The sequence below is a fragment of the Anguilla rostrata genome, chromosome 10 (assembly GCF_018555375.3).
Source record: "Anguilla rostrata isolate EN2019 chromosome 10, ASM1855537v3, whole genome shotgun sequence".
In the NCBI taxonomy this organism is placed as follows: domain Eukaryota; kingdom Metazoa; phylum Chordata; class Actinopteri; order Anguilliformes; family Anguillidae; genus Anguilla; species Anguilla rostrata.
This window is the reverse complement of record NC_057942.1, coordinates 23,637,641-23,659,804: the sequence shown is the minus strand read 5'-3', so window position 1 is coordinate 23,659,804 and position 22,164 is coordinate 23,637,641. Positions and strand designations below refer to the sequence as shown.

General features: G+C 39.6%; 1 protein-coding gene across 2 annotated transcripts in view; it reads left to right on the top strand.

The window, feature by feature from the left end:
- ciao1 (cytosolic iron-sulfur assembly component 1) overlaps positions 1–22,164 on the top strand; it is a 51,182-nt gene that overhangs the window by 19,037 nt on the left and 9,981 nt on the right. For both annotated transcript variants that reach the window (XM_064296267.1, XM_064296268.1), the window contains 3 exons: positions 13,343–13,491; positions 13,582–13,693; positions 13,887–13,975. In XM_064296267.1, the coding sequence (XP_064152337.1) occupies positions 13,343–13,491; positions 13,582–13,693; positions 13,887–13,975 (350 nt within the window). The remainder of the gene's footprint in view (positions 1–13,342; positions 13,492–13,581; positions 13,694–13,886; positions 13,976–22,164) is intronic.

The following is a 22,164-nucleotide window of genomic DNA, read 5'->3' as shown; positions in this document are numbered from 1 at the left end:
GCCCTTAACTTCCTCTTTAACTTTCCTTTTCCTATTACAGTATTGAAAGAAATGTTTAGGATTACTTTTAGCATCTTCTGCAATTTGCCTTTCATAGAGCCTTTTGGCTACCCTTAGTTTAACCTTAGCACGCATACTACAATAATCAGCCTTATTACTGTCAGTACTGTCATTTTTATATATCTTAAACAGTTTATTCTTTTTCCTCAAATTCTTCCTTATAGCTTTATTCATCCACTGTGGAGACTGCTTTTTCAACTTACTTTTCCACACCTTTGGAACTAATTTATACTGTGCATCAAGTATAACCCTTTTGAACCAGCCCCACTTTTCATTCACAGTCCTGCAATCACAAAGTTGCACCCAGTCTACCTTACTTAATTCTGATCGCATCTTTTTAAAGTTGGCACGCCTAAACTTTAAAATCCTGGAGTTAGATGGGGCCCTCTTAGTTTGCCAAAATACATCAAACCTAATTGTGGAATGATCACTTGGTTCCCAAGTGGTTCCATTACCTCTATACAACAAATTCTATCAGAATCATTACAAAACACCAGATCTAGAATTGATTTCCCTCTTGTAGGCTGTGTGACATACTGTGCTAAAAACAGATCATTTAAAACATCTAAAAATTCCTCCTCCCTTTTTCCTTGTCCTGTCACCAATTCAGAATTAATACTGGGGTAATTGAAGTCTCCCATGATAATAGCCTCACCTCCTCTGCAAGCTTGTTTTATATTTTCAAAGGGCATTGTATTCACACTACTGTCTGAAGCTGGCGGTCGGTAACACCTATGTTAAGCCCCTTCTCATGTTCCCCTATGAGCTTAATCCAAATATCCTCACTAGGCATGAGCTGGTCAATTTCTGGAATTTCATGCACATTAAGATTTTCTTTTACATATAGAGCCACACCCTCAGCTCTCTTACTGGATCTATCCTTCCTAATAAGTTTATACCCTTCTATATTATATTCATCCCCATCCTCTTCCCCCAGCCATGTCTCTGTTATCCCTACTATGTCATAGCCCTTACCATTAATATCAGCCTCAATTTCCAAAAATGTGTTTTTCATACTTCTAGCATTTAAACAAAGACATTTCAGACTTGCTTCTACACATCCTCTCCTGTTCCCTCACTCCCTGCCGTCCCAAGCCAGCATTACTAAAATTTTGTTTTCAGAAGACTTTATTAATGTTTTCACTATTATAGGCAGCCTTGACAACTTCCATGTGGGCAGTCTGTGCCTCCTTACCCATTTCACTCTCTATCCTCCCTGCCCCCCAAGTCCCTAGTTTAAATAATCCTGTGCTACCCTGAGCATACACTGGCCCAGTGCAAAGGTACCCCTCCGGTTCTGGTGCAGCCCATCATGTTTGTACAGCTCACTCCTGTCCCAAAATGAATCACAGTGCCCCATAAACCTGTACCCCTCTTTCCTACAAAAGGATTGTAGCCACGTGTTAAACCTTGAGATAAAGTTCTGCTTCCCTCTGCTTGCATGTGGTACAGGTATAATTCCAGGAAAGACTACCGTAGAGGTTTTGCTCCTAATCTTCTCTGCTAATTCCACAAATTTGTCCTCCAGGACCTCAAACCTGCTCTTACCTATGTGATTGGTCCCTATGTGAACCATGACAACTGGATTCTTTTCTTCTCTGGCCAGGAGCTTGTCCACGCGCTCAAGGAGATCTCCTACCAGGGAACCTGGCAACACACTGTGCGAGACTCCTTGTCACGCGAACAGACTGCTGTCTACCCCTCTAATAATTGAGTCCCCCACTATCAATAACTCCCTTTTTCTGGAGGATGTGGCCATCTGGGTGCCCTGAGGTTCATCAGTCCCCCCACTCTCCGGGTCAAGGGCCAGGTCCAATTCCTGCAAGGGCTGGAATCGGTTGGATACCACAACGTCTGGAGATGCCGCCACTACGTGGTGTGCAAGCCCTTTCTTGCTCCGAAGACTTCCCCCCTCTTGGCCTAGGCGTGCACACCAGGTTTAAAGGACGTACTATTTAGTTCTGGGAACTTTTCCAATTGTGAATTATGTGAAGGTTCAGCCAGTTGGCTCTCAAGAACATGAATGATGCTCAATAAGCTGACAACTGTGACAGACGGACAGCCCAAGGAAATCACTTTCTGGCAGAGCAATCATTCTACACCCCTCACATAGTTTTGGCCACATTTTAAGTTATGATAAAGTTACTGCCGAGACTGAGTCAGCAACACCACACTGTCCGGTGGCTCCGGACAGCAAGCAGTAGAAACTGGATAGGAAAAAAGCTTCTTTTAGCTAACTTCCCAGGTAATGTTAGCTAAGCGTTTAATTTATACACAAAAGAACGACCAGCTATGGAATCAATCTGATTTTTAATCAGCTAACGTAGCTTTTGCTAAATGACAGTAACTCAAAGAAAAGAAACCTTTTACTTAGCTAGCTAGGTAATATCTTGTCACGCCCAAAATTTATCTGGAATCCGTTTATAATACTAGACTAACTACTATATTTAATGTTAGTACTTACAACAGAGGCAATCTGTTTAGCTAACGATATATTACAGAGACAAAAACACCAACCCGCGACTTAAAAACACACGAGATGGCTCTGAAACCGGAGGAACGGTAGAAACCGGAGAGGAGAAAAGCCCCTTTTAACTTTCTAACGTAAAGCGCTTAGTTTATAATATACTGCAGTTGACGTTAGCACTTAGCTAACACTGGAGGCAGCCAGGATTTGCTTCCAAGAGGGCGAAACAACCCCCCCAAAAAACCCTTGTTAGCTCATGTATGCCCAATGTACTAACCGGCTTGCTAGCCGAGTGCGAACGAAGGGAAAAAAGCAGGGTAACAGTCCCTATCTGTTCCTTTAACGGCAACAAAGGTTTTCATTTTAGGAGCAAATCCTCCTTATAATAATGAGTTTTAAAAATGTGAACTAATATCAGAACTCCAAACTCCACAGAAAAACAGAAACTCCACTCCAAACTCCACAGAACCCCAACCCCAGTCCAAACAAGCAAATACCCAAAAACAAATGAATCAAACACACAGCACCCAACAAACAATTTGCTAGCACCACTCGTTCGTCTCGCTCCAACTCCAGTCCAAACAAGCAAACACCCAAAAACCAATAAATCAAATAAATCAAAACACACAACACCCAACAAACACTTGCACCACTCGTTCGTCTCGGTCCCACAACAGGAAGTTCGTATCTGGTTTGTAATCAGTTTGTAAGCCAAATGACAGCCAATCCTGAAATGAAGGGGGCTTTGTCGATTGAGAAGAATGAGACGGCGGGCCAAAAGAGATGCAAATGCAATAGCGTTTTCCTGTTGAGCAGATAAATTCTCCTCTGACTTTACCACACCAAAAATGGCAGTGATAGGGTTGGGGTCAAGCGTTCTACCAGACACACATGCGAGAGGGATTCAAAAATGGGATTCCAGAAATTATTCAATGCCTGATATGCCCAAAACATGTGGCCCAAAGTGGCAGGGCTTTGGTGGCATCTGGGACATTTGGGATTTACTGTAGGGTATAGCTAGTCTAGCATTTGAAAAATGCAGTCGGTGATGGACTTTGAACTGTATTAATCCATGTCTTATACAGAGGGATGAGGTATGGATTTGCGCTATACTGTCTTCCCGTATCTGCTCCGATAGTTCTTCCCCAATGTCCTCTTCCCAAGCTGCTTTGTTGTCAGCTCAGGTAAGGGGCTTAATATGTTGGATCACGGTATACACTCTGGAGATTAGGCCCTTCCCATATGGGTTAAGATCTAAAAGGTAATGTACCGGATCAACTAGGGGAGTACAAGGGAAGGATGGAAAATGCTTTTTAGCAAAACTCTGAACATGCAAGTATCTAAAAAAGTGTGACCTGGGGATATTATTGTTATTACATATGTAGTCAAATGTAGTAAAATTGTTATCATTGAAGTGTCTTCTGAATTGGTTCCAGATTCTAAGGGAATTTTTTACATTGGGATTTGCAGTGTGAGTATCCGGATTTAGAGGTAATGGAGAGGTCAGAAGCGATATAGGGGAAGTCGGGAGGCTGGCCTGCAGCTCCATGAGTGACCAAGTTGGGGCTTCTCGGTCAGAAAACATGGTAATCCAGTAAGGGAATTTATATACATTTGCTGCCCAGTAATAATGCATGAAATTGGGTAGACCTAGCCCACCTTCTGGTTTTGACCTTTCCAGATATACCTTTCCCATATGTGGGTTAGATTTATTACAAATGAACGTAGACCTATATTTGTCCAATTGTTTAAAAAATGACTTTGGTAGAAAAATGGAGATCATCTGGAACAAGTATAAGAATCGTGGTAGCACAGTCATTTTTACAAAATTAGTGCGAAAGAAATAGGGAGATTCAACCACCGTGCTAAATCTATCTTGGTGCGGTCTAGTAATGGGGTAAAGTTACGTTTAAGGAGTGCTGCGAATGTACGTTTTACCTCTCTGTCATGACAGTGTTTTACATCTGCATTTGCCACAGGTCACCGAAGTGGCTTTCCAAAGGGCCCTCCAGCACAGAGACACGGGGAGACTATGTTCAAACTAGTCCGCATTTATTTGCGAGGGTGGCAAGATGTTACAGCCAAGGAGCAGTCAAACACTGTCATGACAGAGAGGCTCTCCTTGTGTGGGTGGGGATGGCAGATTTAACCTGTGCGCACCGATTACGCACAGGTGCAGCTACCCAAGTTCACGGGTCCAATTAGCCTGGCCAATTATCTAACCAATTATCTAATTAGCCAGGTCTAATTAACTTGACCCAGGGCAGGTGTGGCTGCTTAAACCAGCCATCCCCACACCACAAGAGGATTTCATCACACATATAGTTTAAGAATAGGGGTAAGTTTTGAGGGAAATGCTACATAAAATTCAATGGGGAACCCATCAGGCCCCAGGGCCTTCCCTCTTTGCATCGATTTGATTGCTTTTTTGTGAACAATTGTTTTTATTATGAAGCATACAAAAAATTTACTTACAGAGTGCCCTTGTTACAAATTTTCCGCCTGCCCCCCACCAAAGAAAAAAAAAAAAAAAAGTCCTCCCATCCCTCCCAATCCCATATATATATATAATAATTATTTCAGTAAAATATAACGTATAGAGATACAAACACATGCTTTACTCAATATGCAGACATACAGTACCTATACAGACTGATCAATATACAAATATATATGTATATACATACACAGTATACATTTAGGAGTAGTAAAAATAAATAAAATAACTGGTTGTACAAGTAGTTTCACATAAGCAACAGCTTGCTTCCAGGTTTCAAAGGTCTTCTCCTTAGCACCAAGTATACAAGCTGTTGATGATTCCATAGAAATTATATTGAGAAAAAGTAATAGCCATTGTTGACGTGAGCATGAGGTGGATTCCAGCAATTAGCAAAAACGACAATGGGGAGCAAGTAACATTCTGGTTTAAGAGTGAGGACAGATCTGTGGCAACCATCTTCCAAAACTTGGCCACATCTGGGCAGTCCCAAAAGTAGTGTATAAAGGTCCCTGTTGAGCCATGACAGCATAGTGTGCATACGGGGGAAGAATTCAGGCGCATATGAAAGCGTCGGGCGTATAATCCAAGAATTTCCAGTGGATCATTTGGGCCCAGGAGTTCAAAACTTTTTATCTCAATCAGATCCGATCAGATTTTGAAATCCCATATTTTGTGATCCAGGATCAGACAAATCAGCCAGATTTTGTCCCAGTATTTCAAAGCAATTCAGGATAGGATCATCCAGATTCAGACTTTTCAAGATTACCAGATCCTGATTATCAGTGCTTTACAGCACTGGAACATTACTGAGAAAGATTACGATTTTCTAACCTTCAAATTATATATAATATTCGGGGGGCTTTAAAGGTGCAATATGGAGCTTATTGAGTGTCAATTTTTATGGCCCTACAAATGTAAACAACCTTTTTTTTTTTTTACATCTTTTAGCTCTGACAGCTGTTGATACAAGGAATACAGTTTGCAAGTGCTAACATTTTTGTATTTGATTTAAAAGCCATGAAAGGTTTGTTTGTAAACATTAAAGCAAAACAGGCTTGTATTTTAATAAACTTATTATTTGGTTGAATGCACTGTTCTGGGAGGTAGGCTAGCGGCCCGTGTAAATGTGACAGAAAAAAGTAAATTAAAATTTTGCAACCATTGAGCCTACAAACAATGTATTATTTTAATTTACAAACTCTACCATCTTTTTTATATTGAAATGTATTTTGAAATGAATTATACTATATTTTGTTCTAGTAATCCACTCTAAATCCACTCTTCTACTGGGATCAAGTTAATCCTGATTTTTTGGATCAAAGTTTTGTACTACGCATTTTGAAGATTTGATCCAGGTTAAAGCTAGGATTCGATTACCTGATCTGATCGGATTCCCAAGTGATCCCAATCCTGTTTTTTGGTTTTGAACTACCCATTTGTAGGATTTAATCCAATCCAATAGTCCAATATCCAATATCTGATCAGATCACTTTTGAACTCCTGGACCTTGGTGATTTGGATTTCTTAATGCTAAAACAATATTGTCCCAAATATCTTTACATAAATAATCATGATTCCCCAGATTTAAGTCGTTGACCCATACCTGTGTGGCTCCTAACGGCCTGTAAGTGTGTCTCAACAGGAATGTATAAATATTGGACGCTGAGCATCCAGTTTGGCTTTCTGGATAGAATAGGCTATGCATAGGATGAGACTGTAATGGAATGCCCCATGGAACCCCATAGGCACGCAGTGCTGACCAAAGGCGTAAATACATGAAGATCGATGTATTTTTTAGATTGTATTGCAATTGGATATCCTGAAAGTTCCTCAAGCCACTGTCGTTAAAGATATCCGCTAAAATGTTGATGCCTCTGTTGGACCACTGAGGGTAAAAGAAGGGCGAATTACCAGTGAGCAAGCTGTGGTTATGAAATATGGGAGAGTGGCGGTGCCATTTCCTCCCTGACCCTGTACGTCTCTGCTAACCTCCAGGTCATTATCAGATGTGAGACTATGGGTCCAAAATGTAGTTTGCAGTGCCTGATTGGGATAACACAGTGGATGAGATCTTGTAATCTGTAAGAGGAAACCAATGATACTTCAAGGGGGCGCCAGGACACTTGGGCAGCGGGATCAAGCCAAGTAGAGAGGGAGCGTAGTGTAAAGGATTGGGCATATAATTTGAAGTCTGGAAAGAAGAGGCCCCCAGCTGATTTTTCCCGCTGTAAAACTGACGATTTAATGCGTGGGCGTCTCCCATTCCAGATGTATTTTGAAAAGATAGCCTGAAATTTGTCCAGGATCCAGTAGGGGGCGGTAAATGAATCATTGATCCAACAAAGTTGATACGTGGTAGAACGTTCATTTTTAGAATTGATATGCGAGCATGCAAAGAACTGGGAAAACGCGTCCAATTAGATTAGGTTTGTATTCATCTGTTTGTAAATATTGTTGTAGTTATTAGTTACAATTTATCCCACTCTAAATAAAATAGTAATACCCAAATATTTAAAGTATTGCACAGAAGGTATCAATGGTGGCAGAGGAATAGAATCCGCTGAGAAATTCAGGGGGAGAAGAGATGATTTTTGCCTATTTATTTTGTAACATGAAATTTTGTTGAATTTATTAGAGAGGGCCATAATGTATGGTAGAGATTTACATGGGTTGTCGATAAACAGTAATATATCATCTGCATATAGGGAAATATGATGTACAGTATCCTTGATAGAGATAGGGGAGAATTCTCTAGATTGGCGGATAGTTTGAGCTAAAGGCTCGAGATAAAGCAAATAAGAGGGGAGATGGTGGACAACCTTGGCGTGTGCCCCTAGCAATTGGAAATAATGTAGAGCAATTCTGCACTGTTAATACGACAGCAGATGGGTTGGCATACAGAACTTTGATCATAGAAATAAATCTTGCTCCTAAACCCATAGAATCTAGTACTACCCATAAGTATTGCCATTCAAGGCGATCAAAGGCTTTCATGGCGTCAAGTGAAAAGACCGTGCACGGGGACTTGATCTGATCTGCTGTATTATGTGTATTATGTGAAGGAGGCGGCGCATGTTGTCAGAGGCTAATCGAGATTTAATAAACCCTGTCTGATCAGGGTGCACAAGGTGTGTCATTTGGGATTCTAAACGATGCGCCAATACCTTATCGGATTACTTAGTTGCGTCGCCATGGATGTCTCCTAGCCGCTTGCTGTAAAGAAGTTTACTAGATGTCGTAACACTAGATTTATAGCTTCCGCGCCGCAACTAATAAAAAAGATCAAATGGCGGGCAAACAATATGGCGGACATAAGTGGTCCCAATTGCAAAGTTGTAGAGCACATTCAGGTGCATAGGTCAATGAAGTTTTGTGTTGATTTGACGTATGTTGTGGGAGTTATGCCCTTTTAAGCATGACCATTTGTTATAGCGCCACCATCTGGCCGACCATCTGGCCGACATAGGTGATTTGTAGTGCCTGAGCAGTGGGGGGCCATAGGAACCCACCTACCATATTTGGTTGGTCTAAGACTTATGGTTGCTGAGCCTCAGACACATTTAGCGGAGAAAGCTTCCGCACAGCAACTAAAGTCAAAATGGCGGGAAAACAATATGGCAGACATCGGTTGTCCCAATAGCAAAGTTGTAGAGCACATTCAGAGGCAAAGGTCCATGAAGTTTTGTGTTCATCTGACTTATGGTGTGGGAGTTATGGCCTTTCAAGCATGTTATAGCACCACCATCTGGCCTACATAAGCCGCGTTTCCACCAAAATTACCCGGAACTTTCAGTCCCAGGAACTACTTTACCAAGAACTAAAAGGTTCCTTCAGCCAATGGCTGTCTGCGTTTCCACCGGGGTCTAAAGTCCCGTGAAGATTAGGCAAATTAGCCCACTGACGTATGAAAAAGCGACGTTGTCGTCGGTCCATCTGTCATATGATTTCTTCTGTAACCCCATACTACCACCGAAGTAGTCTACATTATTTTCTAATAACCGGGACAGCCCGGAGGGGTTTATTCCACTTCTATACAACGGGTTACCAACAATGACTATATATGGTTACTTTTGTATTTATTGATTTTTATCGATTTAATCACATGGAATTGAAATATTCTTCTGCAGCCGTTTGGGCATATTTTACCGTTGTCAAGCAAAACTGTCGTTGGTAGTTGAACTTGGACCGTTATGCAACAAATAGGATATAACAGACCAATAGTCAGATTGTAACTGTTTTATATATCCTCTCAAACACATTCATTATGTTTTTATGCGAACATTCGCTTTCATGTCTTGACATCCGAAGCGACAGAATGCATTCACATTTCCAATATAACTGGCAACAACAGCAGAAAACATGCACACGTTGTAAACAATTTGCTGTTTGATTACTTTCTCATCATCAATTCTATATAGGCTAATCGCAAAATGACAAGAATAGAACGAAAACTCGGACTTGCGTGAAAATTTAAATTAGTAGTGGTACAGCCACCGTTTGTTTTCCTTCAAAGTTACTGCTAGCCGAGCAGCGAAGTGTGCCATCCAGATGCGAACCATGCACCATAAATTAGTCCATATTCTTCCTGGTCTTTTTGTGGAATTGAAGAATGGCAGAGTAAAATTACGGCAGTCTGAAAAAGCTAAAGGTACGATTACTAGAATTAACCTGTTATTTTACCATGACAAAAAGTGGGGAAGGTGATTTCCAGTTTGCTTTTACTGTATCACCAATGTGAATTACGCAGAACTGCAGAACTACCGCATACCTCACATAACTGTATCAAACGTTTTGAATCAATTACAACGGGCTAACAAAGAAAATCCGGAAGAAAATATTCAGGAACCAAATTAATCCGTTTGAATGTTTTAGTAAGTAATATGCTGTCCCAGCACGAATGCTTAGCATTTTATAAAACGAATACTAAAGCAAGAAAAGAACAGAAGAGCACACGTTATAATTCCAAGACGTTGGCAGGCTATAACCAAAAGTAGGCTACTGTGCCGCATAACATACAAGTTTGATTTGAAGTTATTATGAAAATAAATCGGGTTGCGCCTGCATATTTTTAAACATGGCGCCTGAAAATAGACACAAAAAAATGCTGCGAGTACCTAGCTATTTGGTACACTATATTCTGTAAATGCATTTAGATCAAACCTACCATGCATAAAAACGCTCGTCAATCACCCACTTCTATTTATAATGTCATCCTAGTGTGGAGTGTTTAAAACCATAAAGCCACTTCTCGGTTTATTTATTTATTTATTTTTTGTCAGCGCATAGAACTCACACAGTTGTTTTTACATTCATTCTGAATCTGATATGTTTTTACGTTCATTCGGCTTAAGGCGCTGCGGAAAACCCTGTACAGCTAAATGAGTTGAGTAATATTTGCACAAAGTCAACAAATCTCCATAGCTAGTAAGATAAATAATATTCAGCTTTCCTGAATTGTTGCTTTATATTTCGTGTCATAATTATGTTGATGCTAAGATTGCTTTTCAGCTATGCCAGCTAACGTTAGTGAATGTAGCTGTTAGCTATCCTCCTTGTAAGACAGGCGAAGGTAATTCATACACTCACTAATTATACTAACTATACTAACTTATATCTAAATATAATAATATAAGAAACTTACTTTGTGGTTATCCTCCGTACTGTGCTTGAATTGTGGGGACTGCTCCAGGGTTCAGTAGCAGTTCTTTGCAAAATCCACTCTGTTTTTGCGCCCAATTCAAAAAGTCGTCAGGTTTAAAATGCAGACTGCAGACACTTGTGTTGTTTGACACTAATGAACCTGATAAGAATTCTACCCACTTGTTTTTTACATTTGTGTCCTTCGGGATTGCGTGTAGTAAGTCACTATTTGTGCATCCTTCAACACAACAGTGCCGCTTGCAAGGTGCCATGTTTGCCAGACTTGACAGTGGCAAATGCAGCCTAGCCCTCAATGTCAATCATAAGCAAATATACGCTGTGATAGGCTGCATGCAAATGAGACCGCTTCCTGACATCAGGAAGCGGCAATTTTAAAAATGTGGGGAAAAAAGTACAATAGGTGGCGCAGTGATTTTTAAAACAAAAATATAAATTGTAAATTATGTGATAATACAGCTGACACTGCCTATTTTACCACCAAGTGTAGTACAAAATATAAGCGAAGCAATTTCAGTTCGACTTTCAGGACATTTTCATCACATTTTCCTCTAGAGTATGCTGGTATACAGAGGAATTAATCGTTCTGTGGTTATATATCCTCTGCCACGTTTGATGGTTGGCATGAGGTTGTTTTGGTGATATGCAGTGTTTGGTTTTCACCTAACATGGCTTTGTGCACTACTGTAGTGCCAAAGAATTGTACTTTTGTCTCGTCTGTCCGGCGGACAGTGTTTCACGTCATTATTTTGAGAACAATTAGAGCGCTGAGAAAAAGTTTTTTTATTTGCCAATATCCTGATTTCCTCTATTATTGCATATTTGTCACTCTAAATACTTCCAGATCATTTGACAAAATATAATATTAGATGAAGGGAAACTGAATAAATGCAAAACACATTTAATTTTTTAAAATTTCATTTAAAAAGTTGTTAAACACCCATATCACCGATATGAAAAATTAATTGGCCCCTTGGTTACTAAATCCACATAATTAACAAATTTAATTGATAATTAGGTTCAGCTGATTGAATACAGCCAGACTTGATTGCAGCCAGCCCTGTTGAATTTAAACTTTCTACAAGCACACTATGCCACAATCTAAGGAAATTACAGAAGAGGTAAGTGAAAATTTTGTTTAAATTCATCAGTCTGGAAAGGGATACAAATCCATTTCTAAGGCTCTGGGACTACTATTAATTTGTTCTGCAACAATTCCTAAAATTCCTCCACTGCAATGTGAAAGACTGGTATCAAATTATGGGAAGCATTTTGTCACAGGTAATGCTGCTAAAGGTGGTGCAACCAATTAAGTTTAAGGGGCAATTACTATTTCACATGGGTGTTTTACATTTTTTCATTAAATAAATTAAATAATGATTTCATAAATGTGTTTTGTGTAAATTAGCGTTCCCTTTGTCTAATATTACATTTTATCTGAAGTTCTGAAACCATTCCGTGTGACAAATATGCAATAATAGAGGAAATCAGGAAGGGGGCAAATACTTTTTCACAACACAGTAAGTGTTACTCACAATCAGTTTATTTCTGTCCAAATTCACACAAAATATTTCAGGGCTCCAAACTAACTTTTTACATTGGTTGGACTGGTGCACCTAACTTTTTTATTTAGGTGCACCAGCACATAATTTAGGTGCACCCAAAATTTTTCACCGCGACTTTTGCCGCCGCAGTTAATACATTTTAAGTGTTACCTTTTTTGTCAGTTCCCATACACATTGGTAATTTCTTAACACATTATGTAAATGATTGTTAACAGGAATAAAGGTGCAGATTAATGTTTTTTCTTTATTTAAATCACAGCACAAACAAGAAATCACAATAACCTCAATTGTTTAAAAAATAAATTTTAAAAGTGCTTGACAAACTCAAATAAATAAATAAATCAAACTCAAATAAGTCAAACAAAAGTGTGCGCTGCTCCCGGAGGAGTAACAGGGCGCGGTTTCACACATACATGACTTTTTTTTTCTTCCCCACTCGCATTCAGCGAAGAAGAATATCAGGGTCAGAGCCAATCAAAGGCAGAGTAGGGGTGGGTCTTCGCAGAATCCGGGTGAAAAAAAAAAAGTATTTTGTTATTTGTGAAATCCATACTAAAGTATAACTTCACAAGATGCTCCACCTTCCTCATTTTAACGCAGGCGGCTGGCTGCTCTCCTGATATTTCCTCTCTAAAATAACACGTAGCCTAAAATTACGACTTTATTCTCGTAATATTATGACTTTTTTTCTCGTAAAATTACGACTTTATTCTCGTAATATTACAACCTCATTCTCGAAATCTTAGAATTTGTTTTTCCTCAATGTGGCCCTAACACACAGAGACAGACCTGCTAAATGTAAGGCGCACCGGTGCGACCAATGAAAATTTTTAGTCTCACTTGACAGATTTTTGGTTGCATGTGCGACCAAAATTGTCGCATTCTGGAGCCTTGTATTTTGATGTATACCAAATATTTGTGTGACAGTTAAAACATTTTGCATATGTTTTGACCCCTATACATGCTTTCCAAGTCTGGACAATTATTGTGTTGGCTACATTTCCTTATGACTCCGATTTTACCATTTCCTATGATTAGATTATATTTTTGCATATTTTTTACAGAATTCTTCTTTTTTTTCTGTGCTCGTAGGGGATTCTTGGGAATGTAGGTTTGTGCTGCCGGAGGGACACCAGCGCACTATCAGAAAGGTTGCCTGGTCACCTTGTGGGAACTACCTTGCTTCTGCGAGTTTTGATGCCACCACCTGTATTTGGGGAAAAAAAGGAGATGACTTTGAGGTAATCAAACCCCTTTTCCACCTTGCTGTATGTGTCATGTTTTGCCAACTTGCTAACACCTGTCACCCTACTGTTTCTACAACCCTTAAGTGCCTGACTGTACTGGAGGGCCATGAAAATGAAGTGAAGTGTGTATCTTGGGCTCCTTCTGGCAGTTTGCTGGCTACCTGCAGCAGGGACAAAAGTGTGTGGGTCTGGGAAGGTCAGTATCACCTCAGTATCAGTAATCCAATTTTTTTATTTGTATGGGCACACGTCACCACAAAGGGCATGCTTTGTTTAACTTTTATAAATTGTTTTACAAGTTTTTGATTGTTCATAGTACATTACAGTATACAGAACAGATTTAGCTGTTTTATTAATACACATCTCACTTTTTTCCTTCTCTGTTGCAGTGGATGAAGAGGATGAGTATGAGTGTGTAAGCGTAGTTAATGCTCACACACAGGATGTCAAGCATGTGGTATGGCACCCCACAAAGGAGGTATCGGGCATTCTCCTTCCTGGCCTACTTTACTGTCCCCTATTTCCAATTCCCTCTTTTCTATTGTGTTAAGTGTTTAGTCCCATTTCAGTTAAAGTTTTTCTGCCTGGATTGCCACTATTATTCATTCTCCCCATTGGTCAATATTAATTTCAACCAAAATCAGCACCAGGCCATCTCTGTCTCTCTCTCTCGCTCTCTCTCTCTCTCTCTCTCTATATATATATATATATATATATATTAGGGTTGGGTCAGTTTCTGGTTTTACCGGTCCGGTCCAGTGTATGAGCTTAAACCGCTTTGATTTTATAACAACCGACTGAACCGGCGTTTGTCATTATGAGACGTAGCCTACTGGCAAATTAAAAAGTAGCCTACATCAGCAACCTGTGCCGACGGCGCTAAATCAAACTTGTATTGCATTTGTAATAAACAATATGACAACGTGATTAACATAATATTATGTTTGTTTATAAACTGAGCCACTAGTGTCTGAGTGCAAAAAAAAAAAAAGATTGACAGGCCGTGTGCAATTTAGTGCCGAGGCCGGCAACAAGGAGATCCAATTTCATTATACAACGGCTTGGCTGAATACTCTATTCTGATTGGTCCAAGGGTGGGCATTATTTCTCAGTAAAGGGACAGCATGGCCTTTTAACAGTTCTAAAATCAATGTGCTACAAAATCCAGCATTCTACAACCAGCGAATATATCATACAGCTAGCTGGCATTCAAAACCCGTTTCAGAGGGTCTTAGAAAGACGTTATGTATACACTGCATGACCACACCATTTAAAAAGCAAGACAGTGCTAGGGAGATTAATTTGATTTACTTATGGTTTCATGCAGTTTTATTAAATAATGTAATGACAAAACAACCAAAATTGGTGCTAATTGTATGGTATAAAATGAGAAGGAACTATTTTTTCTTGATAGCATCATTGTTTTCATAGAAATAACGACCAGAGGTTTTTGCTTAACAACGGTGCAAATAGAACTACGAACTACCAACTAGAGTATTTGCCTAACAACGGTCCAAATAGAACTACTCACCGGAGTTTTGCTTGACAACGGTAAAGCCGCTACACTCTCATTCATGGGCTCTCATTATGTTCCACTCTGGAGCGGCTGAGTCACGTGCAACGCCTAGTGGTAAAATTCTGTATTACCGGTCCGGTATTTGGCTTAATATCAAACCGGTTTGAAAATGTTTACATCGGCCCAACCCTAATGTGTATATATATAGTAATGTGTAAGTTTTAGTTTTAGGCAGGTGTAATGCTGTAAAGTAAGAATGCTTTCAAAAATAGAAATGTTAATAGATATAATAGATTATATCAATTAACAAAATGTAAAGTGAACGAACAGAAGAAAAATCTAAATCAAATCAATATTTGATGTGACCACCCTTTGCCTTCAAAACAGCATCAATTCTTCTAGGTACACTTGCACACAGTTTTTGAAGGAACTCGGCAGGTAGGTTGTTCCAGACATCTTGGAGAACTAACCACAATTATTCTGTGGACTTAGGCAGCCTCAAATGCTTCTGTCTCTTCATGTAATCCCAGACAGACTCAATGATGTTGAGCTCAGAGTTCTGCGGGGGCCATACGGTGGCATAGTGGTTAGCACTGTCGCTTCACAGCAAGAAGGTCATGGGTTCGAATCTCGGCTCGGGGCCTTTCTGTGTGGAGTTTGCATGTTCTCCCCGTGTTCGTGTGGGTTTACTCCGGGTACTCCGGTTTCCTCCCACACTCAAAGACATGCTTGTTAGGTGCGCTCCTGCAGGTGCCCTTGACCACGGCACTTGCCTCAGAACTGGAGTTGGTCCCCGGGCGCAGCACAAGAGAGGCAGCTGCCCACTGCTCCTAGGTAACTAGGATGGGTCAAATGCAGAGGACAAATTACCCCATGGGGTTCAATAAAGTATATCTTATATCTTCTATACCATCACTTCCAGGACTCCTTGTTCCTCTTTACGCTGAACATAGTTCTTAATGACATTGGCTGTATGTTTGGGGTCATTGTCCTGCTGCAGAATAAATTTGGGGCCAATCAGATGCCTCCCTGGTGGTATTGCATGATGGATAAGTATCTGCCTGTACTTCTCAGCATTGAGGAGACCATTAATTCTGACAAAATCCCCAACTCCATTTGCAGAAATGCAGCCCCAAACTTGCAAGGAACCTCCACCATGCTTCACTGTTGCCTGCAGACACTCATTCTTGTAGCACTCTCCAGCCCTTCGGCGAACAAACTGCCTTCTGCTACAGCCAAATATTTCAAATTTTGACTCATCAGTCCAGAGCACCTGCTGCCATTTTTCTGCACCCCAGTTCCTGTGTTTTCGTGCATAGTTGAGTCGCTTGGCCTTGTTTCCACGTCGGAGGTATGGATTTTTGGCCACAATTCTTCCATGAAGACCACTTCTAACCAGACTTCTCCGGACAGTAAATTGGTGTACCTAGGTCCCACTGGTTTCTGCCAATTCTGAGCTGATGGCACTGCTGGACATCTTCCGATTGCAAAGGGAAGTAAGCATGATGTGTCTTTCATCTGCTGCACTAAGTTTCCTTGGCCGACCACTGCGTTTATGGTCTTCACGTTGCCCGTTTCTTTGTGCTTCTTCAAAAGAGCTTGGACAGCACACCTGGAAACCCCTGTCTGCCTTGAAATTTCTGCCTAGAAGAGACCTTGCTGATGCAGTATAACTACCTTGTGTCTTGTTGCAGTGCTCAGTCTTGCCATGGTGTATGACTTCTGACATTAAACTTCTTCAGCAACCTCACCTTGGTAGCAGAGCTTGGCTGTTCCTCACCAAGTGTTAACCCTCCTACTCAGCTGTTTCTATTTCAGTTAATGATTGTGTTTCAACCTACATATTAAATTGATGATCATTAGCTCCTGTTTGGTATAATTGGTTAATAATACACCTGACTATATGCCTACAAAATCCCTGATTTTGTGCAAGCGTACCTTGAAGAATTGATGCTGGTTTGAAGGCAAAGGGTGGTCATACTAAATATTGATTTGATTTTGATTTTTCTTCTGTTCACTCACTTTGCATTTTGTTATTTGATAAAAATAAACTATTAACATTTCTATTTTTGAAAGCGTTCTTACAGCATTTTTCATACCTACCTAAAACTTTTGCACAGTACTGTATATATATGTATGAATGAATGAATGAATGAATCGTTACATTTACAGTATATAGCAATTTTCCGAATGCTTAAATTGCTTTACAGTGATACAGTGGCAGTGATATATATATATATATATATTAGGGCTGTCAATCGATTAAAATATTTAATGGCGATTAATCGCAAATTAATCGCACATTTTTTATCTGTTCAAAATGTACCTTAAAGGGATATTTTTCAAGTGTTTAATATTCAACATGGGAGTGGACAAATATGCTTGCTTTATCCAAATGCATGTTTATTTATTATTGGAAATCAATTAACAAAAACAATGACAAATATTGTCCAGAAACCCTCAAAGGTACTGCATTTAGCATAACAAAATATTCTCAAATCATAACATGGCAAACTCAAGCCCAACAGGCAACAACAAGATGGGCATATTGACCTGCTAAATTTAACATTACTTAGTAATATGAGCACTCACACAATGAAATGTGTCCAACTTTACGCTTATAAAGATTCACTAAAACATCCCGTTTTTTTAAGCATTAACATAAAAGGATGGAACTCAATGCATCGCAACAACAGACACATTGTACAACAGGTACATTGGTCAGCTAAATTTTCCATTACTCAAAGATCATTCCTTGGATCACTCGCACTTCTAAAGCAAATCACACAGTGTAATTGTGTCCAACCTCACATGGGGAAAATAAAGGCTCACAAAAACATCCCCTTCTACTATGTGGGATCAAAACAGGATGATACAAAATAAAACAAACAATAAAGTGAACAGGAAACAGTGGAAAGAGAGTGTAATACAGAACTAGGACTTGAACTAGGATATTGCAGTTAGGCTATACTTCCAATTCTTTGGATACAACAGTTAGGCTATACTTCTGTTTCTTTGCACCGAGCCAGTTGCTTAAAGAGACAAGCCTGAAACATTGTCGGACGACAGGGCAGCTCGCTTCTTCTGAGCAATATGACTGTGAGCCAGGTCTTATGCCTAACCCATTTAAGCCCGCAGGCAACAAAAGTTGCCGAAGTCTCTACCACACTCTTTCCATCTGTGAATATTTTTTGGATGACTATAGATGCTTATTTAAGAAGAAATCTCTGGGAGAAATCTGGGTGTTATAGGCTAATATCAGTGTCCAACCTCACTAAAGCTCTGGATAAATATCAAGATTCTATTAAAGCTGCAAGGGCCAGCTGTTTTTCCATTTTAAACTAAAAAAACAGCCATAGACCTAGGGTTCTCTTGAACACTTTAAACACAGTCATAAATCCCACTCCCAGCATGAGCCTTGAGACATCCATAGGCACGTGTGAAAAGTTCCTCAGGTTTTTTGCTGATAAGATTTCTAATATTAGACTAGAAAGGTTACAATTCCTGAAGGAACTGTGTGGGCTTGCTTCAAATTCCAACCGGCACTGTCCTCAAGTCAAGCCTCAATGCATTTCATTGAGGGTGTAGCGTTCCCGGCTGAATGATGGTCAGACTCTTTACTGATGGTTTATGAAGTCCTTTAATATTGTTAATCATAAACACACCGTAAAAGCTAAAGGAAAAACAAATGCAAAATACATTAATATATTTAATTTAAATGACAGAAAACAACCTTGATGCACATGGCTGTACTAATCCCAGAGTCTTTTAAGTATCCCTTTATTTTGCTACTGAGTTTAAGCCAACAAAAGTGCATATTAAATGTATAGCTTCAAAAATGTACTGAATTAAAATGTACTTCCATGAATGTGTATTCATATAATGTGCATCCATACATCACAATAATCTTAACTATTCTTCTAATTTATTAGGCCTATATTTATTATATTTGTGCGTATATTCTGAAAGGCACAGTCTTAGCGTTGCTCGGTCCTGTAACACGGGTCTCAACAGAATATAACAAATGGCATGTCTTTAATGCAGCAGACAACCACCAATGTATGTGGCTAATAACCCAAAACTCGCTTAACCACAAACAAGAGTGCTAACTTCGTAATGCGTTCTGCACATCAAACACATCTCAATAGTTTAAAACCAAAATAAACGATACAAAATGCCTGAAAACAGCTTGTTAACAAGGCGCGAAAAATGCTGATACAATTAGCATATAGCACATAATAGACTAAGGCAATTAACATAGCAGGTAACGTGTTAGTTCACCAAGTTTACAAAACGAACTATTCATTCCATGTTAACATATAACATATATATATATACAGTATATTTAGAAGAAGATTTACCAACCTTGTGCCCTTATCAACCAGGCGCTATACCATTTAGAACTTAAAATAAACCGTATAAACCATTTTTACATAGCTCAGAAGAAGCACAAAAACATCCAGACCCACGGCGCACCGTAGCATTACATATACAGGCGGGGATCAGCAAGTAGCAATTATGTTCCAGGGATCAGTGATATCCTAAAAGTGTCATGAGTAAAACTTGGCTAACTATATAGCTAGCTAGCTATGGCATGCTCTCACCTCTGTAATGTTATTTGTTGTCCGCCGTGAAGTCCATACATCTGTATCGGTCGTTGTAGTGTCCGTGTGTCCATACATCTGTATCGGTGGTTGTAGCTGTGTGTCATTAGCTCTTACGGATGCTATCCTGCACACATGAGTAAGTGGGTTGTATCTGTGTGTCCGTAGCTCCTACTCATGCGTGCAGGATAGCATCCGTACGCGCTAAGTAGGTTAACTTAAGTAGGCGAAACGCAAACATGTTAGCGTAGGCAATAAAGCTGTGCTTAAAAATCTCGTGCCGTTGGAAGTGCGTCCTACTCATAGACCGTGACCACCTGCGGATGCATCCTACAGCGTTCCACGAAATGTCCCACGAAACATCCCTGCATGAGCCTCTATGGAGTGACCACAAAAAAAGTTTCATATTTCAAAAAAAGTTTTAAATATTTCAAAAATCTGAATACAAGCAAGAATGTCTGGAACTAGCCGGTCATTTTGGTGTAAAAAGTTTGAATGTAGTGGACTGTAGGACCGTAGGACTAGTTAGAGCTAGAAAAATTGGGCGGAAAGTGCAGATAATGAGAAATATGAAAGATACCAAGAGTGGGCTTGACGGAAGCAAGCCCACTAATTACACATTTCGGCCCCCACTCACAATATGTCGGTCGCTCCTGCAGTATCAGCTGTCTTTAGTCAGTTTGAGAGATATGGTTTACCAGCTGAAGTCTGTGACATTAGTTTCAGGTCCCGAAGTCAAATGCTGCAGGACTTCTAAATTTAAAAAAAGACTGCTATGGCACCACCATGTGGCCAATTGGAACCAATTTTCAAGTTTCAACAAGTTTCAAATGTCTACATAAGTGATTTTTAGTGAAGTTTTACTCCCGAGGATGGAGTTTATAGATATTTATGAGTACATGCTGTATTTCAAAGCTTTTTCAAATAAGTCAAAGAGTCTTGGAGTAGATAGATTTTTAACATTTTTCCAAAAAATAAAATAGAATTTCAGCAGCTTCGCAGTCTGTCTCTCTAATAAAACCAAGAAATGCAATATGGTGCTTCTTACGTTTGGTACTTAGCCCCCTAATAATAATAACTAGACAATTCCTACAGAAATTGTGAAGTGTGGTTGCCGCCAATGTAAAGTCGACTTAATTAACCTAATTAAAGACATTCAGTGTCAAAAATAACGTATATAAACGAAATGTTTTGAGCAGCAACACTATTGGATGATAATCTTATCTGTGTTCATTAGATACAGACAGAGACAGAATGAATGCTGTGGCTCATAAGTTCTAACTTAGCCCAGAAAACAGTATCAGCTCGGTCTATCAACAAACTTATGCCTCAGCTATGCTCAGAATTTCTCAAGAATAATAGTATTTTCCAAGAAACAACGAAAGTCATCGATAAACTTTTGCCAGGTGCAGTGTCTTTTAGGCTACCGATAAGTTGGGGTGAGAAAGCGTTACTTTCACTCCTACCACAGACTGAATGCGTAATGCATCTATAATGAGACCAAACTTTCGAATACGCTGAGATATAAAACGGTATTACAAAAGTAAACTTTGACATATTATACATAGTTAGAAAGCTTATTCTGTCACCTATTGGACAGATATAGTGTAGATCAAGTGAGATTGTACTACAAAGGACGACAACCCCAAAGCAACATGTGTGGTATTACAAGCTGACATCGTTTTCTGGAGTAAGACCGGACCAGAAGCTGCTGCACACGTGTTGTTGACGGCGTTGGTGCCCTTTTTAGTACAGTCTGGCTTGATTGAGAATTCATTTTTTCAGTAGGTGAGAGTATAAGCTTTCTAACTATATATAACACGTTTAATTTTGGTTTTGGAATATCGTTTTATAGGTCAACCGAAGGTTGTCTCAGCATCGCATTCACTTATGCATTCACTCTGTTAGCAGTCAAAGACGCTGCACCTGACGAAACATTGTCAACGATTTGTCGTAATTTCTTAGGAAATACTATTATTATTGAGTACTTCTGGGTATGCCTAAGCCATATGTTTGTTGATATACCTAGCTGACAGCGTTTTCATTTGTAATTTTTCATTTGGAATACCGTTTTTATCGTGTTCACTTCCGCATTCCCCTATATGTTTTCTGGTGGCTGGTGAGGACGAACAGCGGACAGCATCACGTGTGCAAAGCCGACCAATGCTGTAACTTCACCGTTCGCATATGAATGACGTCACCTTCTCCATTCATATCTATGGGAAAAAAATGGGCATAAAAAGTCATATTTCTCAAAAACCGTGCAGCGAAACTTTTCACAAAGTAATAGCACTCGATTCCCAAAGAAGCCGGTCAATTTGACATATGGCACGTGTATGTGGTGCGAAAACTCTGGGAGGAGTAGCGGTCCAAAAAATGGGTGGAAAGAATAATAATAATATGTGCGATAATAGTAGTGTGGTTGCCTCAGGCAACCACACTAATAATAAAGAAATAAATAATATGTGCAATAATAATAATGTGTTTGCCTAAGGCAACCACACTAATAATAAAGAATATGTGCAATAATAATAGTGTGTTTGCCTA